Here is a 12696-nt window from a genome sequence, read left to right as displayed (position 1 = left end):
TAATGAGTTTTTTCCCTTTAAAATGTTTTTTCTTTATTTTTAAAATTCATTCAAATTTTTTTTAAGTTCCAAACTCTTTTCCTCCTGGTCTTGCCTTGAGAAGGAAAGCATTTTGATTTGATATCAATTATACATGTGAAGTCATACAAAACATATTTCCATAATTAGCCATGTTGCAAAAAAATAAAAAGAAAGAAATAAGAAGTTTAAAAATATGATTCAATCTGTTTTCAGAGTTCATCAGTTCTCTCTCTGGAGATAGGAGTCATTTTTCATCATGAGTCCTTTGCAATTGTCTTGGATCATTGTATTGCTCAGAATAGCTAATTCTTTAACAGTTGGTCATTCTTACAATATTGCTGTTACTGTTCTCCTGGTTCCATGTTTTCCAGATTCTATTCACTTCACTTTGCATCAGTTCCTAGAAGTCTTCCCAGGATTTTCTGAAACCATTCTCTTTGTTATTTCTTATAGCATAATACCATTCCATCACAATCACATACTTGAATTTGTTCAGCCATTCTTCACTTGATGGACATCTCCTCAATTTCCAATTCTTTGTCACCACAAAAGAAAAGTGCTGCTATATGTATTTTTGCATGTGTAGGTCCTTTTAAAATATATATATATATATATATACATATGTAATTTATTTATTTTTCAGTTCTTAACATTCACTTCCACAAGAATTTGAATTCAAAATCTTCTCCCCATCTCTCCCCACCCCACCCCCATGCACTCCATCTACCCCTTCCTCCTAGCTGTCCTCCTTTTTATTACCTACCCTTCTTCCATCCCCTTCCCCTCTATTTTCATATATGGCAAAATAGATTTCTATACTCCATTACGTGTATATCTTAATTTTCAGTTGCATGCTAAAACAATTTTTAATATTCATTCTTAAAGCTTTGAGTTCCATATTTTCTCCCTTCCTCCCTCCCTCCCATCATTGAGAAAACAAGCAATCCAACATAGGTCATACATGTTGAACAATGCAAAGCACTTCCATAATAGTTAAGTTGTAAAAGACTAACCACATTTCCCTCTGTCTTATCCTGCTCTCCATTTATTCCTTTCTCTCCCTTGACCTGTCCTCTCACAATAGTGTTTGCTCTGATCATCCCTTTCCCCAATTTGCTGTCCCTCCTATTATCTTCCCTCTCTTATCATCTTCCCCCCCTACCCACTCTTGCCTTCCTGCAGGGTAAAATAGATTACCATATTCAACTGAATGTGTGTTATTCCCTTCTTAAGCCAATACCCACGAGAAAAAGGCTCAATTATTTCCTTTCATCTCCCTCCTTTTCCCCTCTATTGTAAAAGCTCTTTCTTCCCCTTTTATGTGAGATGATTTGCTACATTCTACCTCTCCCTTTCTCTTACTCCTAGTATATCCCATTCAACAGTAAATTTTATTTTATTTTGTTAGATATTCTCCCTTCATATTCAGATCACCCTGTACCCTCTGTCTATCTATCTATCTATAGATATATACACACATATATATACACACACATATATGCATGTATGCATATATACACATATACACATACATCCATGTATACATACATATTTACATATATAAATATACATACATACCCATACATACCTACGCATATATGTATATATACATATTCCCTCTAACTACTCTAATATTGATAAAGATCTCATGAGTTACAAATAACATCTTTCCATGTAGGAATGTAGACAACTCAGCTTTAATGAGTTCCTTAAGGCTTCTCTTTCCTGTTTACCTTTTCATGTTTCTCTTCATTCTTGAATTTCAAAGTCAAATTTTCTGGGGCAGAGCCAAGATGGCAGAGTAGAATGACATACATACACTAGTTCTTCCCCCTCAGCCCATAAAATACTTGTAAAGAAAGACTCTTAACAAATTCTAGAGCAGCAGAAGCCACAGAACAACGGAGTGGAGGATATTTCTAGCCCAGGGTGACCTGAAAGGGCAATGGGAAGGTCTGTCACACCAGATGCAGAGCAGAGCCCAGCCCAGCCTTGGCTGCATGGCACGGTGCTGGCAGGAGGACTGAAGCAGGCCTCAGGGGCAGAATCCCCAGCAGCAATAGCTGCAGTTTGCAGATCCCTCAACCCACAGGTGCCAAAGGTCAGTGAGAGGGTTTTTTCAACTGGCTGAAGGGAGAAGGGAGCAGGGTCTTCCCATAGCTCCAGCCTTAGGCAGAGGCAGCAGCAGAGGTTGCATTGGGCAGTGGCAGCAGCTCCCACAGCAGCCCACATCCATTGTTGGATCTTAAAGCCCCTGGAGGATCTGAACAGCTGATCCATACCTCAGCCCTGTGTGGTGGCCCTGCCCACACCTAATGCTCCTGGGGGAATCCCACAGCTCATATTTATCTCACACTGAATGGCAGCCCTGCCCTGCCTAAAACCCCTGGGGGAATTGAGTAGCTTATCTGAATCTCAGCCCCCAGTGCTGGCTTGGTGGAACTGGAGGCCAGGTGGTTGTGGTGAGGAAACTACTACTCACAGATTCTGGGCACAAAAGTTTCTTGTTGCTCCCAGACCAGTGTACATGGTTGATTGTGCCACCTTGGAGGAACTGAGATCTTACAGATCCCCAGACTATACCCCACTCTTGACAAAGGACCCAAAAGTCAAGTAACTGGTTGGGAAAATGCCCAAAAAGGGAAAAAAAATAAGACTATAGAAGGTTACTTTCTTGGTGAACAGATATCTTCTCCCATCCTCTTACCCAGGTGAAAGAACTTTCTTAGTGATCTTTGAAGCTGTCTTTAGTGTTTGTGGGTTGAGAAATCTGGGAATGCAGGTGCTACCCATGATTCCATGCCCTGAAGCCTGCTCCAGTCCTGTCTGTGCCATGTGGCCCAGGCTGGGCTGCACTCTGCTCTGAGCCCCATGAGATAGACCTTCCTTGTTGGCCTTTTAGGCTGTCTTGGTGTGGAAATCTGTTTCACTCTGTCATTTTGTGGCTCTGCTGCTCCAGAATTTGTTTAGAGTCATTTTTCACAGGTATTTTATGGGCTATGTAGGGAGAGCTAGAGTAGGTACTCCTACTCCTTCATCTTGGCTCGGCCCAGCATGTGTAAGTCCTTTCCCTTTTTCTTTGATCTCTCTAGGATACAGACCTAGCAGTTGTATTGTTTTCTTGTCCTTTGGGTGTATTTCCAAATTGTTCTCCAGAATGGTTGTACTGGTTCACAACAGTGCATTAGTGTCCCAATTTTTCCATGTCCCTTTCAGCAGAAGTCAGTCAGTCAGCAGTGATAATTAAGCACCTACTCTGTGCCAGGCACTGTGCTAAGACTGAAAACAGACAGATCAGCAACAGATATTCCCTGTGAGATTTTGAGGAGCTCACTGTCTAAGCAAAGAGGCAGATTTCAAGTGGGTGTTAGGAGATACTCCTAAGAGTTAGAGCTCTCCACAAGTGGAATGTGATGATTTGCTAGCTGGCCACTACAGGTTTGACCTCCTGGGAGCTCTTCAAGCACAGGGTGGTAGGACACCTGTCTGCTATGGCACAGTGGTGTCACTTTCTTGTAAATACAATTGGATGACATAGCTGCCCAAGCCTTTCTTGATTCTGTGATTCTAGAGGGTTCAGTGGGGCACATAACAAACAGCAGCCTAGAGGGAGTGCCCCAGGGGCTCATTAATTAATAGGGTCAGACACCTGGGTAAGGTGCCATTGCCACAGACAGTTTTACTTTTATTTCCCCACCGCTTAGAACAGTGCCTTGCACATTGGAAACATTGACTAAATGCTTGTTCATTTGAATTGCATTTCTCTGACATACTAAATTCATTTATTCATTAGCAAGTGAAATATTTCCAACAAAAAGGAAATTGTTAAACCATTCCAGATCCTTGGGTTTCGGAAAATACTGGTTCTCTTTGCTTGTATTGTCATCTACCAAATTAATCCATCGAGCCAGTTAAGAAAAAAAAATGTGCATAGGAGGTGTCATCAGAGACTCTTTTTGAATCTCATTGAGTTCTTTTTGTTCTAGAAAAACATAGTCATTATAGTAATCACAAAGAACCTATAATTTTAAAGAATTATTATTATGGTAGCTCACCATTGTTATGTGAGAAGAACAGGTGATCACCAGCCCAGAGAATCAAAAAACCTTTTAAACCTGGAAGACTCATCACTTTAATAGATTTTGGCATATGAAAAGGTATTCCCCAGATGACTTCCTCTCCAGAACTTTCCATAAAAACAAACCTTCCCTAAAGAAAAAACACAGAATCTTAATTACTTTTAGAAAATCATCAAATTTGGATGACATTAATGAGAATCAACACAACCTGGGAGAATGTGGTAGACTCATTCCCACTCATTTACTGGCAGTAAAGCACTTGATCCAGACACAGGCTCTCCCCCAAAATTCCTGTTTTCTAAGGCAGCCTGAGGTGACTAAATACCAGAAATAAAAGGAGGGAGTGATATTGTCTAAAGCCAAACATTTCCTCTCGACCTTTGTTGCTGTGAGCCAGAAGCCTGAGAGGACACGGAGTGAGAGACAAGAGCTCTCTAAATAGGCTCTCTTTGGTTCTTTCATTCCCTCCCCTCGTCATTGCTGCACGAAGGGTGGTGCTACCCCAATAACCCTGTTACATGTATGTTGTAAATGCCTACAGATGGTGCAAAGACCTAGGGAAAGTCAGGGACAGTGCCAAATACATATTTGGTCAATTAAAATACACAAAGGCATAGTACTTTGTGAACTGTAGATCATACTTGGTACAATCAGGTTTTTATAACCTGTACCTGTACAACAAATTTCTTTGAAATTCAAAATTACACACAGATTTGGAGCCCAGGTGTCATCCTTCACTCTTCACTCTCTCTCACCACCCATATCCAATCTGTTTCCAAAATCTGTTGACTTCACCTTTGAAATCTCTCTTTAATATACCCTTTTTCTCCTCTGACACTGGTACCATCCTAGTGCAGGCCCTCATCATCTCAGGCCTGGAATAGTGCAAAAGATTCTAGTGGGTCTGCCTGCCACAAGTATCTCCCTACTCCACTTCATAATCCACTCAGCCATCAGAGTGGTTTTCCTGAGGTTTTTCTAAACTACAGGTCAGATCATGTTACCTCCTATGCAATAAACTCCCTATCACCCTCTAGATTAAATATAAAATCCTCTATTTATTATTTGACATCCTTCGTAACCTGGCCCCATCATACATTTCCAGTCTTCTTAGACCTTCACCCCTCTTGACTCCCCCTCACTCCCCACCATCACTCTTCAGGGACACTGGCCTCTTTGCTGTTTCTCACACAAGATTCTCCATCTGCCAATTCCAGGTATTTTCCACTTTTTAGCTGTGCCCCAAGCATGAAATGCTCTCCTTTCTCATCTTCCCTCTTGGCATTCTTGGTTTCCCTCAAGTATCAGTTAAAATTCCACCTTCTCTAGGAAGTCCTTCTTGATCTCCCTTAATGCTAGTGCCTTCCTTCTCTTGATTATACTCAATTTACCCTGAATACAGTTTCTTTGTCCAGAGTTGTTTGCATATTGTCTCTCCTATTAAACTATGAGATTCTGGGGAGGAGGGACTACGTTTTATTCTTCTTTGTATACCCAGGACTTAACACAGTGCCTGGCACATAGAAGGCATTTAATAAATGTTTACTAACTGACTTTAGGATCCAAGTAGAAAGTAAGATTTACTAGAGAGTGTAAAGAATGACACTGAATACTTTTAGGAGAATCAGATTTTCCAAGCTGAAATCAGTCAATCAACAACAAGCACTGAAGTGCCTATTTTGTGTCAGGCACTGAGTTAGGTACAGGGAATACAAATGTAAAAAAATAACTAGTCCTTACTTTCCAGAGACTCTTTCTAGTCTACTCCCTTTACCTGACTGCCAGGGGCAAATTAGGCCCAAGAACTGGACCAGATACTGCACTCCTGTTCCTATCACATTAACTCTGATTCTATACCCCGTGGAATGATCACAAGGCCCAATGACCCTTAACACTTAATAGACTGTTCCCATGGGACCCAGGCCCAAGGAATGTCAACCATGGAAACTGCTTAATTAAGACCTAAGAATGATTGTGTTGTGGTCCAGTCCCTTTCATGTAGCAAGTCCTGTTTTCCACAATTGTTCTTGGTTCCCTAGGAACCCTTTGCATTTTCTCTGGAGCAAAATAAAGGCCATTCTATACCCTACATTTACATTATTACCTTGAGTGCATCAATGGAATCTGGGACCCTCTTTACTCACATCCTTGAAGGACTAGATTCAAGATATATTTGGAGATTTTCCAAGAGTAAATTCTGGGTAGGGCATAATGAGCCAAAGAAATAGTGATCTTTTAGGGCTGTCCCTAAGATTGGACTCAGTCCATGTGATTCCAGAGTCTGGTAACACATGGCCACAGGTTATATTGGCATACTAAATCTGGCCAAAACAAGTTTCATCCTTCAAAAGTTAACATGAAACAATTGTACAGATGCAAAATAATGAACAATTTGCTTTGCCTCCAGTCCAATTCAAATGAAGGTTTCCAATCAAAGAGAAACTCACCATATTGCCAGTCCTCAAAAGCACCGCGAACTTGGAGATGGAATGAAAGAAAAAGAAACCTTCCAAAGTTCCATTAAGGTGTTTCTAAAGGAAAAATTAAAGAATTAAGTAAATGACTGAAGAGTATTACCATAAGAGCCTAAGCATAATTCCTATGCACTAACACTTCTAATTTAACTATAGATTTCCCAATCTGCTGAAATGAAGTAACGTCTCATCTCCAGGCTCCATTTTGTATAAAAGCATAAAATTAGTCATTAAAACAAGTGGGACAGATAGAAGGAAAGGAACAGAATGCCTCCAGCAACAGAACTGCTGAAGGGCAAAGTAATACACAAAGCTATCATGTAAAGAACTATTAGTAAAACTATTAGTAAAGAATTTTGGTCTTGACTGGGGAGACCTCCAGATATCTTACTAAAACTGGAAAAGGGGGTAAGGGAGGTGAGAAAAAAACCATAACATTGTCATGTGAGAGAACTGAAAAAAAAAAACCTAGACCCCCAGACCCTTCTGTGCATTCCAGGTAGGAAGTCTCCTCTCCAGCTTGGTGGCTAGAGGTTACCTCAAGGCTTGATGAGCCATTATGAATTTATTAATAATTCATCCATTAGGATAACCCTCCCAAATGGCTGAACTTGGGACTCATCTTCATTCGTAACTTTTGGGCACTTCTCTCTCCTGACTTGCTCAGGGTCACACAGCTTATACGTGTCAAAGGCCAAAATTGAACTTGGGTCTTCCTGACTTCTGGCTACTCTGCTACCTAACTGCCTCAAAGAGGAACAGATGTTAGATTACAGGATGTCCCATGTCTGTCTGACCCTTCCAGTGGGCCATGTGTTCTGTTTTTGTGAAAGGTTGTGCAGTATGCTGTTTGGACATGATAAATTCAGGAATTTGTTTTGACCAGGCATATTTGTTACAAAAGTTTTTAGCCCCCTTTCCCTCAATGGGTGGGAAAGATAACAGGAAGAGAAAAAAGATTTTTGTTCACTGAAAACAAGAAAATTATTTAATAGTGCATATGTCCGATTCCTCCCAATTAAGTTGTAAGCTCCTTAAGGTAAAAGACTGTTTGGGGGTTGGATTTTTTTTTTTGGACACCTAGTTCCTAATACAGTGCCCCTTGTAAGTGAATAATTAACATTTTTAGAGTTAAACTAAGTTGAATTTTCACCAAATATAACATACCACTTTTAATAAATGAATTTCTTCAAATTCAAATCCTAGATTCCTTGACATATATATGGTAGCTTCAGATGCAGGATTTCCAGTAGTGTATACTAAAATAAGAAAACTTACAGCCTAGAAAGACAAGTTGTTTGGAGAAAAATAAGATGTGAGTATATTATATTAATATCAGGTCATTCTGATGTATATTTCTCTATGCATGTCTTCTCTCTAGTCATCCTTCACACGGCTTCCCCAAAAATCTAGTATCACTGATCCTGGCACTCAGTGCCCTGTTGTCGACTGAATAACTTGTAGACTTATGATTTTGGTATTTGGAGCCTTCCATGATCCATCATATCTGAAGCACAGGCCTGACCATGTCCCCCATGAGTGCTCTATCAACTCCAACCTCAAAATAGAAAATTCTCTATTTGTTCATAACCTGCCCCTCTCCCACCTCCCCAGTCTTCTTACACCTTACATCTTTCCCTCCCTCATCACTACCAACTCTTCAGTCCAGTGATACTGACCTCCATCTATACATAGTTGTTGGCATGTTGTCTCCCCCATTAAACTGGGAGCTCCTGGAGGGCAGTGACTGTCTTTTAACTTTCTTTGTATGTTCAGCATTTAGCATAGTGCTTGATACAAGCTGGTGTTTAATAAATGTTTATCGACTGTCTAACTTTACAGGCTTATCTCCTATACTTTGGACTACCCTCAGTTCCCTATTCTTTTCTTGTTCTCTCCTAATACTCATTCCATCCCTTCTACCTGGAATGTCTTCTCCATCTTTGTCCTGACATTTATTAAGCAACTGCTTTGTGCCAGGAACAATACTAGGTACTAGTGAGTCAAAAACAGTCCTGCTCACAAGGGGCTTCCTTTCTGCTGAAGTATAAAACCTGCACATGGATAAGTGAAGACAAGATGATTTGAGGGAAGGAACACTAAAATCTGGGGGATGGAGATTTCACAAAAGGGTTTGAGCAGCTGAGCCTTAAAGGAAGAGAAGGATTCTAAGTTGTGAGAAAGGAAGAATCATGAGGTAGGGAAGTGGGAGATAGATGGAAAAGGGAGAGAAAGAGGGTGGAAATAAATATTTATTAAGCATCTGTTCCTTGCTGGTCATTGTGCTAAGCACTTTATCAGTAGTGTCTTATTTGATCCTTACAACAACCCTGTTATTAATCCCTATTTTACAATTAAGGAAACTGAGGCAGACAGCAGTTAAGTGACTTGCCCAGGGTCACACAAAGTCATCCAAGTCTGAGGCTGGATTTGAACTTAGGTCTTCCTGACACCAGGCCCCTCAATCTATTCATAGAGCCACCTAGCTATGTAGGGAACAGTATTAGCAAATAGATCATGTTGACTAGAACACAGAGTAGATGCAGGAAAGTAATGCTAACTCTTGCCCGAAAGCTCAAGTTGAAACTAGACTGTGGAGAACTTTAGATGGCAGCCTGGGGAGTTTGTATTGTATTTTATCATAGGGGCCACCTTACTGGGAGGCATTGAAGATCTTTGAGCAAGAGGTCCAAGCTGTGGCAGGCTATCCTGTCAGCTGTGCAAAGGACAGACTAGAGAGGGGAAAAGATTACAAGCAGGTTAGGGTCACAGCTCAGGTCATATTCGAGGTTCTAAACAAGAGTGATGACCAAAGAGGTGAGTGAAGAGCAGCAGTTCGATGGAAAAGATGGGAAGGGGGAGGAGGTAGGCAAGACAGTCAAAATCCCTTCCTTTCTTCAAGGTCCTAGTCCTCCAGGAAGTCTGTACTAATGCCTTCCCTACCACTAATGGCAGTCTCAGCATCGTAGAATCTCAAAGTTAGAAGGAACCTTGTAGGTCACCTAGTCCAACCAGGGCCTGAATAGGAATCTCATCTAGAATGTTGCTAAGTAGTGGTCATCCCATCTATACTTGAAAACCATCCAGTGATGAGGAAACTTAGACGCCCTGCTCCACATCTGAGCTCATTTTCCTCAGAGTACTTTGTGATCCTTCTCTTCTTAAACTTCCTCTAACACTTTGTCCAAATGTTTCCTTCGCTCTTAATGAATTCTCCCAAGTCCCACAGGGATCTCTTCAAATGTTTCCCCTGCTTTTCCACTATAACATTCTTGAAAATAGCCTGCGTTCTTTCTATTCTTGCTCTATGCTGGCATCTTGAACAAAGAGATATTTTGTAATTATTTGCTGATTAATGAAGTAATGAATAGTATGTGGCTAGACAATTTAGTTGGTTAATTTCATAATAATGAAGAATTAAGGCAATATACTTACTACGCAAGAAAAATCACTACTATAGCAACAATGCTCTGCAGAAATATCTGTAAGGAACTTATCTGTAACTAAAAGGGAAATATAACATAAAGCATGAGGATAAGGCCCTGAAATTTTTAAAGTTACAAACAGAACATCAACATATTTTTATATTGATAATACTCATACCAATGACCACTTTGACCAAGAGTAAAAATTAAAACAAACATATGCATAACTATTGTCAAAGGAGTTTCTTCCAGGCTCCTTTGATTTAGATTTAGATGTTATAACCCTTTGTAATCCTTAATTAGTAAATTAATAATAAAGTATATCACACAATAATATAAATAATAACATAGTACAATTTAATATAGTATCACAAATAGATATCATTCTGCATTTCACCAAAAAACTCTAAATTATGAGTGTTAGCCTACTTATTTGTTGGAGATCAGCCATTCAGCTGAGGGGAAGAGAATGGTGGTTAATCACACATAGGGTTCTGGCATGCATTGGATATACCCAAAAATCAATGGAAAGTAACTTCGACAAGGAGGTTTCAAATGAGATGAAATAAAACTCAATTCCTACCGTTAAGCTGCTCTAGATCTCTCTATTTTTCATGGCCCTTGGGGCCATCTCAGGTTAAGATGCTGTGGATTCCACGGGCTTCCCAATTAGTGTGATAAGGATTTTCATTTCTATGATCAGAGTGCTATAAATTTCTGACCTTCCTGAATCTTCTCAATCCTGATGTATGACTTTCTTGGCTCCCAAAAACAAAGTGCTTCAGTTTCCAAGAACAAAGCACTGGCTAGGCATATGATTTGTTTACCTGAGCTTGCCAGCTTCCCTGATGGAAGATCCTTCGGACTTTGAATAATCTTTTTGTTTATTTATGGACTGGTTGAGGGTGCTTTCTGTTGTTTCTCTTTGGATTTCTTGATCATTATGTAGTCTAATGGTCTTTTTAGATTTTTGCTGGGGAATATATCAGAGGGTTGGGTTTCTAGAAAATATTTCATACCACCAGTTAAACTAGACCTTCCAGGTGGTCTCTTGTGTTTCTTCTCTCACATTTTGATATCTTTCCCTCCACCAAGATACCTTGTTAAATGATTTTCACTTTGAGTAAGATACACCCTCTCAAAGTGAGACTATTAAGACCTTAGCCTAAAATGGCTAAGGTTCCTCATTGCATCCTGAGACATCTGCAGTCGTCTTGATGAATATCAGGCCACTGGACCCAGCTGGCTCTGGAGGAGAAAGTGAGGCTGTTTACCTGCACAGTCCACCCTCACTCAAATCAAAGTCAAGTACAAATCATGTCATCATCTTGATGTCATGGTCCTCTTCAAGAACGAAGGACAAACACAATCTGTGAGTAGCTTTTCTTCTCCTCTCTTCTCCTGGGGTGCTCTACCCAGGGACCAAAGGCTGCCTTTTCTTCCTTTGGGTTTACTGGCTACATTTTTTGCTCCAAGAGCAAGCCTTAAGCCCAATTCACTCTGAAGCTCATAGACTGGACACCAGATTCCCGCCCACCAAGCAGAGAGTGAATGTAATTACTAAATAGTAACTGTATCTCTTTTACCCAGGAACCCTTAGGATCTTCCCCTCCCAGTTTGATTTTTTGGTTATTTTTTCTTTTATTAAAAGGGGCCATCCCTTGAGTAACTACTTAAAGAGGCCTATTCACTGAATAGGTATATCTCACTCAATGTGAGAATCTGATAAGACCTTAGCCTATAATGGCCAAGGTCCTGCATTACATCCTGGGCCATCTTCAGTCATCCTGATGAATATCGGGCCACTGGACCCAGATGGCTCTGGAGGAGAAAGTGAGGCTGGTGACCTTGCACAGTCCTCCCTCACTCAAACCAAAATCAACTGCAAGTCATGTCATCTGCTTGATGTCATGGTCCTCTTTGAGAACAAAGGACAAACACAACCTTGTAAAATAATTCTTTGTGAATCCAGCATGGATTTATTCCACATATTCTTGGTCTAGTTGACTAGACTATCTTTAACCTTGCAGACAGACTCAAAACAAAGAACATTTCTTAGTTATTGGAGGAAAGGAAGGGGTTGTTGCTAGTTCTTTATTCCCAACTTCCAACCAATCATGTTGTCCGCAACCCCATGATATAACCTACCCTATTATGTTTTCTGCCCTAATTTTATAAAAATTAGTTAAGTCTTCACCTAGAAATCTTCATCTAGGGCTAAACTGAGGCAAGACACTGACCCATTCTATTGGCAGGGAGCACCCCTGCTATTAAAATGTTATATTGCTAGAAGAGAATTACCTTTGTTGAATTTTACTTGTGACACTAACATGGAAATATGTTCTGCATGACTTCACATGTATAATGGGTATCATATTGCTTGCCTTCTCAATGGGTGGGGGAAGGAGAAATTGGACTTCAAACTTTAAAGAAATGTTTAAAATGGTTTTTTAAATTATATAAGGATCTTATTGAGTATATGTAGAATCAGGAAAGGAAGTAGACTAGTCATGTGAAGAAAGTAAGACATAACATGGATAGCCTAAGTGCTGCCCTGGTACCCACGAGACGTAAAAAAGCCTCTAATATATTGGGTATATTCCCTATGATGGAGCTGTTGAAGCACATAAATAAAATGATAAGTGATGGAGAAGTCGCAACCTGCACTGATGGAGTGCCCAAATCCATAAGATCACA

The 12696-nt window shown here is 40.2% G+C and overlaps 1 protein-coding gene across 8 annotated transcripts in view; it reads right to left on the bottom strand.

The window, feature by feature from the left end:
* The window catches only part of CATSPERD (cation channel sperm associated auxiliary subunit delta), a 147557-nt gene that overhangs the window by 97235 nt on the left and 37626 nt on the right, over positions 1-12696 (bottom strand). For 7 of the 8 annotated variants that reach the window (XM_072601918.1, XM_072601915.1, XM_072601917.1 and 4 more), the window contains 4 exons: positions 10010-10077; positions 7742-7855; positions 6548-6631; positions 4077-4230 (listed from right to left, as the gene is read on the bottom strand). In XM_072601918.1, the coding sequence (XP_072458019.1) occupies positions 4077-4230; positions 6548-6631; positions 7742-7855; positions 10010-10077 (420 nt within the window). The remainder of the gene's footprint in view (positions 1-4076; positions 4231-6547; positions 6632-7741; positions 7856-10009; positions 10078-12696) is intronic. The other variant, XM_072601919.1, reaches the window with a different exon arrangement.

This window comes from Notamacropus eugenii, chromosome 4 (genome assembly GCF_028372415.1).
Source record: "Notamacropus eugenii isolate mMacEug1 chromosome 4, mMacEug1.pri_v2, whole genome shotgun sequence".
Taxonomy (NCBI): Eukaryota; Metazoa; Chordata; class Mammalia; order Diprotodontia; family Macropodidae; genus Notamacropus; species Notamacropus eugenii.
This window is presented reverse-complemented; position numbering and strand designations above follow the sequence as displayed.